Here is an 8,309-nt window from a genome sequence, read left to right as displayed (position 1 = left end):
CCAACTGGAAACACGTACAATTGAGTGCAGAAGACGAAAGTAAAGTTTAACAATTAAGTAGTAACCAAAAGCTAAGCTGATAGTGACAAAGAGACTTTAAGTGTTTATGAAACATTGTTTATTAAAGTGTTTTCCCACAGTAAACCACCCACCGAGATTGACTTAGCACACAAGCTAACAACTAGCATAGCTCTTCTTTTGCTTGTTTAGCCGTCTTGTGACACTGCTGCCTCTCACAGGTCAGTCCTGGTACTGCATCATGTGTTTACGTGTGTACGTGCTGTTGGTGGCTCTAAAACTTAAACACACACATGAATATTGTTTGTAGAAGGCCATAATTATCATCTGTGAAGAGTAATCACAACATTTATTTCTTTAAAAACATTATTTTTAAGGTACGTCTCTTTCCCGCTAAAGTCACAAAACAAAATACCAAATAAATGACTGGACATGTCCACTGTGTGTCCACATTTAGCAAAGAATGCTTCCAAAAGGAAACGACATTTGATTATGAAAAAAAAGACGCAAGTCCGCCAAATGTGGGGTAGAAGAATCGAGGGGGGGCTCGTCTCCTTTTAGACTCCGCCTCCTTGAAGTAACTCTTTTTCCTCTTGGTGTCCATGTAACCTCCAAGCACAAGAAGATTCCTCATGTCAATAAAAACATATTAGCCGCTCAAACAAACACAAACACCGATCATCACCTCCTCTCGTTAGGCCGTACTCTTCCTCTGCTTCCTCTTCCTCATCCGGGGGATTGTGGGCGGAGCTCCTCAGGTAGAGCTGGTGCCCGCTCACACCCGGAAGTAGATTGTGTCGGCGCCGACGTCGCTCTTCATCGTCAATGCTGACGTCTGTGACACCACAACACACAAAGGAAGGATGAACGCAGTCTTTTAGTCATAATTCACATTTACATCAAAATGCGTAAGCTTTCATAAACGCTGCCTTCTCGTGCAATAAACTATTCAATGTTACTGCGCATGTGCACATTAATTCCGAGAGAGCAACACAAAGTTGCTGCCGCGGAGTTACCCAGTGAAGCGGAGAGGAAAACAAGCAATTTTAATCAAAACTACACAAGGTGTCAACCCCTTACATTGTCACAACAAATGTACACACACGACCTTTGTTAGAAGATGATAAACATTAACATTTCAAATCGTTTTTTGGAGGGAAGGGGGTATGTAAACATGGCTGTGTAACTATCAACTTTTTAAAAGAGGATGTGGAGGGCTCCGGTTTGTTTTGGGCCCCAAAGTCACTTGTTGGTAGGTGTAGGAATGAAGATCTTCTAAAAGAATTGATGGATAAAGGACGGACAGATGACGTATGAAATGTTGTTGATTGATGCGTTATAAGATGACGATCTGATTGGCTAGATGAGAAAGTTATTCTTCACAATTACGAGTTCACACTGAGATTTCAGTTTGCAGTACTTAAACCATGACAGCGCCTTTTTGGTTAACTTTGCTAGAAAATTATTTCTTTTACATTATTGGATTCTTGCCAAGAATGCTTTGGGGCACACACAGCATTTGGACAGAAGATGGCGCCAGAGCACCATCAATGATTCGTCAGAACAGCAACAACTTTCTCATCGTTAATCTCAAACCTTTTCTTGTATCCCAGCCACTAAATGTCATGTTGTCTAACATGTACTTATTTGTACTACTGCTAATGAACGTCACGTCGTTATTACATGATACTGTATTTTTTTAGCAAAGTTTTTGAGCAAAAGGGCGGGGCTCTGTCACATTGGTGCAGCGCTGCGGCGTTACCTAGCAACGGTGTTGCGCGAGCGCAGCCTTTATTGTGGAGGGAAATAGTGCTTATACACTACATATGTATGTGTGTGTTCATGCAGTATATTGCTGTCAGGAATGTGACACACCTGTGCTAACTTATACATCAGTGGTCTTGTGTAAATACTCACCTTGAGCACATTCCACACATCTATATACTGGTGGGTGTGTGGGCGTGTGTGTGTGGGTGCAAACATGCGACATGCAGGAACTCTACACACATGCATGCACACGGTGCCAGCACGTGTGTGTGTGTTGACACCAGTGTCACACACCACATTAGTCTGAGATGTTTTCCACGGAGGCCAACTTTACAAGCCAGTGAAAAGGTCATGATTGGAGGGGGGCATGGTCAAGCAGCAGTAAGATGGACACAAGTAGGTTTTAGTCGGTGGTTTCCATGGCGATGACAGGTTTTAAATGTGTTAAGAAAAGACACAATGTGCAAAAGTGTGGTTTATTATTGGTACAAACATGCATGGAGCATTCATTCATCACACGTGAGGTTAAAGACGAGTACAACCAAGGAACTTTGAAAGTGGACAAGAAGAGTCCTTATGGAATGACAATAGTAATAAATAGATGAAGTTAAAGAGGTTCCAGTGTAGTTTCTACAACATTTACTAGTTGTTCAGTCTTAGGATCTGCTCCTCACCGTTAACTGTTAGCGACTTCAGCTGGCCGTCCTCTTCTACCTCCACGCGCTCCTGCCCGTTCTCCACCGTCCTGTGCACACACACAGACAAAGCTTTACACAACGACACAAGGTGTTGGACGCACGTGTATAGAAACGTACCGTTTGGTGGTGATTTTTCTGCCGTTGACAAACTTGGTGGAGGTGGACACTGACTTAAAGTTGGACATCCCACCGCCGCCGCTGCCGCCATAAGAGGAGGTGAAGGACGTGAAGCCGCCGCCGCTCATGTCACCGGAGGAGTTAAAAGCTACAGAGAAACCAGATCACGTTTGGTCCAGATGCACATCGTCTACGGTAATGTCCAGTTAGGCTGTACGCACCTGATTCGAAGGGGAAGCTCCCAAAATCAAAGAACCTGCCTCCCATCCGGGTTCTGCTCGCCCCCCTGTGGCGGCCGTGCCCGATGAAGTCACCAAAGGGGTCGTTGGCTGCCAAGCAAGACACAATCTTTTTATTATCGCTGCAAGTTATGGATTGTAACAAGGTGACAGTAGAAGCTAATGCTTCCGTTCCCACACAGGGTGCAATCATCTTGGTCTTGGTCTATTTTCTATAGCCATCTCTATGAAAAAAGGTCTATTTTCGGAGAAAAAACATGAATATGCAGGAATCCACTACACATTAGCTATTGGTTCCGACTTACAACCTAAATAGAGCACCTTCTGTACTCTTAACCTTTCAGCCAAACACCTAAGTATGCGTAGTATGTCATAAACAAACTCAACTGTCACTGTACATAAGCAATTTGTGGCTACCTTGCTTATAAAAAAATGTTATAAGTTAGATTTTCCATGTCAAAGTTGATGTGCATGTATTTGCATGTGTTTTAATACGCCGTCTATTTTGGACAGCATTCCAGCTGAGTGATGTGGACGCTGTGTTAGCTCCTTATTTAGACTTCAGTGTGGAGCTGCATGCCTTCAACACTTTCAAATGCTGTTCAGCAGCTGCTTGTGGTTCAGGATGGCAGCCAGCAGGGGGATTAGTTCCCTACTCCAGTTGCCAGCATCATAAGAGGACACAGAGTCCTCCTGAAAGTCCACCTTACACATGTCTACATAGGAACTAGCACAGTACACTACACAACTGTACTGTTAGATGGTGTAACACAGTTATACAATTGATATGATCAAAACTGGTAATATGTATTCATCTGTACTGTACAGACAATAATATAATGTAATAATATTCAATATTCCTGCCATTCACTGCCCCCCTATTCGAGAGGCACTGATTGAATAGATGACAAGACAGATAATATTCCAACACTTGACCAGATGTGTGCTTACCAAAGAAATCAGCAAAGGGATCTCTGCCACCAAAGAATTCCCTGAATACGTCCTCTGGATTTCGGAATGTGAAGTTGGAGCCGCCAAAGTGATTGTGTTGTCCTCCTGTGTGACATCAAACACACACACGACCATGAGCACTATAGCACATGCATGAGAATAGATGACCTTGGCTGACATTAGAGGAGTTTGATGATATGAAATGATGATAGATGACATGAGACGAGTGAAATGAAGTCAGAAGAAGAGAGACAACCACAACAGACAATGTTAGATGTGAACAGACGAGTTAGATGAGGAAAGGATGACATGAGATGCAGTGAGAGGAGGAACGGTTGACATGAGTTTAGTCAGATGAGGAAAGGATGACATGAGACCAAGTTAGATGAGGAAAGGATGACATGAGACGAAGTTAGATGAGGAAAAAATTATGTGAGACACAGTTAGATGAGGAAAGGATAACATGTGACCAAGTTAGATGAGGAAAGGATAACATGAGACAAAGTTAAATGATGAAAGGATGACAAGATGAGTTAGATGAGGAAAGGATGACATCAGCCAAGTTAGATTACGTTGCAAACAAGAGACAACATTAGATGACATGAGACGAGTTAGATGATGAAAGGATAACATGAGATGAGTTAGATGACATGAGATGAATTAGGCAACAGACAACATGAGACGAGTTAGATGTTAGATGACAAAAAGTTGGCGAAAAGATGACATGAGACCCCTTAAATGACATTAGGTAACGAAAGGATGACATGAGATGAGTTAGATGACAAAAAGGAAGACATGAGAGGAATGAGACAAGAGGCAACAACAGACAACGTTTATTATATGAGACAAATAAGATGACAATAGAAGACGTGTGACCAGTTAGATGACATTAATGATACAGTCGGTGATGTTAATAGATGACATAAACAAGTTACATGAGAACTTGTCATGTAACAAGTCATGTCATGTAGATGATAATGGATGACAATACATTAGATGAAATGAGACAAGCTGACAATAGAAGATGTTTGACATGACACAAGTGACAGGAGACGAGTTAGATGACGATAATGTGGATGATGACATTATGATATGGAGTTAGATGGCATGATATAACATGACAATTGTAAGATGACAATAGGTGACATGAGAAGTCAAACGGTAGCGTACACTTACCGCCTCCTCCTCCTGCATTCAGACCTTGTTTTCCATATCGATCATATATGTTCCTCTTGCTTTCTACGATGCAGACACAAGGAAACACATCATGGACGAGCAGCTGCCAGTAAACGACATGTTTCATGTCCTTCTTACCATCTGAGAGCACTTCATAGGCCTCGGACAGCTCTTTGAACCTTTTCTCTGCTTCCTCTTTATTTTCTGGGTTCTTGTCTGGATGCCACTTTAGTGCCAGCTTTCTGTAGCTAAAAAAAAACGGCAATGATAGTGACAACTCTGGACTGCAGTTTTGTCAGGCTGACGTCTCAACTTTTAAAGAAAAACTGCGCTTTTATTAACACTGATCTTAAAATAACAATATGCTATAATATTAAAGGCACACTCATGACAATATTACAGTGCAAGTAGATGATCACAGCAGGTGTCATGCTAGCTGTGTGTAGCAATGAATGCACTCACGCTTTCTTGATGTCTGTTGGTGTTGCATTTTTGTGTACTCCTAAGATGTGGTAGTAGTCCACCATGACTCACTGGCTGAGGGGTGCTATGAGGAGAGGGTCTTCTGTGGAGAGACAGAATGTAGATTCTTACTGTTAATGGCAAATAACAAGCAAGAAGCCATGCAGACAGGGCGAGGTGAGTTCATGGTGGATGCCTGGCTGTCAAAAGTATGAATCATGAAGAACGAAGCATGTGGACAAGTCATAACACGTCTGTCTTCCTCACACACGCAGTTGCTGCTCTCGTTAGCATGTCAGGAAGAAGAAAGAATGAAAAGGTTAACAAAAGTTGCCATTTGGGAGGTCTAGGTTAGTCTTTTTGTGTTTGTTTATAATACAAGTCTTATTCCACTAAAATCCACTGCTGTGATGTAACTAACAACTGGCAAGTAGTCCTTCTCAAGGCAGTGGGAGGAGCTTAGGAGCAACATTTCACAGCCACAGCTCAGTTGACAAGCATTGATTTAAGCTGTTCTTCAATGTGTGTGTTACTAAAAAAGCTGTCACATAAGAGGGGCGGGGGGGGGGGGAGACTAGTGAACATAAACAACAAGTCTCCCTGACATCAAACATGACATATAGTAACCTTACCAAAATAGAAACAATAAAGAGCATGAGAAAACAACACAAAAAGCTAAACAAGAGAAGGTCAAAGGTGAAAAGCAAACAATAGGAGTGGTTGTCATAGTAATGCCTAAACACGGTTGCAGTGTTTCCACTGGGACGGTTTGTCAGCTATTTATATCAGTGATGACCTTTGCTGTCACATTGTGTGTGTGTGTGTGTTAAATGATATTGACAAGGCCTCCACACGCTTACTAGCAAACACAAACAGCAGAAGAAAGCAGTTGTCAACATCCCCACTAAGAAGTTACTTAAGAAACCTGCCTCACACCGAGGTAAAGTGAAAATGCGGAGCAGGACATGTAATCATTATGGGCGTACGTTTTGTTAGCCATTATGTTAGCTAAAGCAGCTAATGACTCACACAATAAAAACACTAACAATTACAACACCGGCTTCACTTTGTGATTCATGGCTGCTTCACTAACATGGAAAAGACAATTTAAAGGGGAACTACACTTTCTTTTTTAAATTGCCCATCGTCCGTATGTGAAACATGACAACATAACACCAAACATTGTAGCTGTGTCACGAGACGAGATTGAGTCCACAAGGGACAAATACATTCATTAATTCATTTTCTATTGCGACATTGGTTGATATCAGTATCTGATTATTTGTTTTGATGAAAAACGATATTAAGAAAATGCTGTATACATCCAATAAGTGTTCAAAAACATGGAGGATGGACGCATGCAGAAGGTTACAAATTGTATGGAAATTTTAATGCATACACACACAGTTCAGTTACAAATGTGACATTTTTAAATAGTTTGGTGGTGTTATATTTGTAAATAAATTATTTGGCTGTAAGACAATCATTTTTGTGCTCTTTATATTTAGATATTGGCGTGCTCAAAAAAGTCAACTAAATGGTGTCAAAGTGAAAGCAATGCTTGAAATGTATATTTTCACAAAAAGCTGTTTTTCACCATTTTTTTTTGTTGGGAACTGATATTTTCTGAAACTTAACCTATTTTCTCCTGCTGATTACGAAACAACGGGCACGAGGTTCCATGTTTAAATGGCCATACAACACAAAAAAGTATTACTTTTCTTGTCAAAATGTTGTTGTTTTTTTTACAAACTATATGGGCAACACTTTGGACACCCCTAATTTCTTTAATTGGTGACATTCTGCATATTCCTGACGTCCAAACTATTAAATAGATTATGTTGATTACTACACTGCTTTTGTTCCTCACTAAATGGACAAAAAAAGGCAAAATTAGGAAAGAAAAAAAAGTAATTCAACATTAAGTGACAGAACATTCTGGAAGATGACGTCATCACCAGCAAGCTTTGCATGCGCTTTGTCACAAGAGCAGAGAAACTTCCATAATGGACACTTTTGGCCAAACGTAACCCGTTACAGGTTGAATACATTTCAGTTTAGGTAACATCTAACGTGCCAAATGTCTAACGTGTCACTGGAAATGGTGACTTGGCGACTGTTAAGTCACGTTTAAATGTAACGATCCTAGTGACGTCACTAAAATGTGAAGAAATGCCCGGCTAGCAGGGGTTGCTAGTTCCAGTTGGATATTTTAGCATTTCACTTTTCGTTAAAAGTTCTGTCGTTAAAATAGCCCACAAGAAAATACGGGGAAAAGGGACAAATTATTTATATTTGTAATTAAGTTGACGCTCACCTTCGAGGTCGCCGAGAAATGTTCTCCTTTTGGTCCCAAGTAGCCGTTGATGAGCAGCTAGTTGTTAGTAATAGTACACTAACTAGAAGTAAACATTGCTAACTACCACGCTAGTCTATAGTCAATGTACACGAGCTGCTGCTACTGCTGCTGCTGCTGCTGCGTTCAGGGACTGTCGGCGAGCAACCCCACATAAGATAGCCTCTCTTTCGTAACGACAGTTACTCAGTCACAGCCCACTGAGTGCAGGAGTGACCGCTAATATATTTTAACAAGCCTGGATTATTTTTAATTTTTATTTTTTTGCGCTATGCCATCTCTATGAAAAAAGTCTTACTCGTTCGTTTACATTTTATGACGAGGAGGACGCGAAGGCAGCATGGCTTTGAGCGTCCGTGATGACGCAGTCAACGAGATGAGGACAAATATCAACAACAACAAGCGCCAAGAGGACGCATGCTGTTAATAAACGTATGCGTCGTGCTGTCAAAGTTGGAAAAAAATTGATACATCACATTTTTAACATCGCCTGTCAGATTCTAAATGCTACCCGCGTCACCTGCC

The 8,309-nt window shown here is 41.3% G+C and overlaps 1 protein-coding gene across 1 annotated transcript; it reads right to left on the bottom strand.

Moving 5' to 3' along the window:
- Nucleotides 1–348: 348 nt before the first annotated feature.
- On the bottom strand, nt 349–8,140 carry dnajb6b (DnaJ heat shock protein family (Hsp40) member B6b). Its single transcript, XM_058060713.2, has 10 exons — nt 7,746–8,140; nt 5,429–5,531; nt 5,105–5,214; nt 4,967–5,029; nt 3,791–3,895; nt 2,822–2,929; nt 2,601–2,748; nt 2,460–2,530; nt 704–853; nt 349–627 (listed from the first exon to the last, which is right to left on the bottom strand). Exons 2-10 carry the CDS (start codon nt 5,491–5,493, stop codon nt 509–511), a joined length of 939 nt encoding a protein of 312 aa, XP_057916696.2. The 5' UTR covers nt 5,494–5,531; nt 7,746–8,140; the 3' UTR covers nt 349–508.
- Between the last annotated feature and the right edge of the window lie 169 nt (nt 8,141–8,309).

This window comes from Doryrhamphus excisus, linkage group LG7, assembly GCF_037039965.1.
Source record: "Doryrhamphus excisus strain RoL-2023G ecotype Guam linkage group LG7, RoL_Dexc_Guam_v1.1, whole genome shotgun sequence".
NCBI classification, from domain to species: Eukaryota; Metazoa; Chordata; class Actinopteri; order Syngnathiformes; family Syngnathidae; genus Doryrhamphus; species Doryrhamphus excisus.
This window is presented reverse-complemented; position numbering and strand designations above follow the sequence as displayed.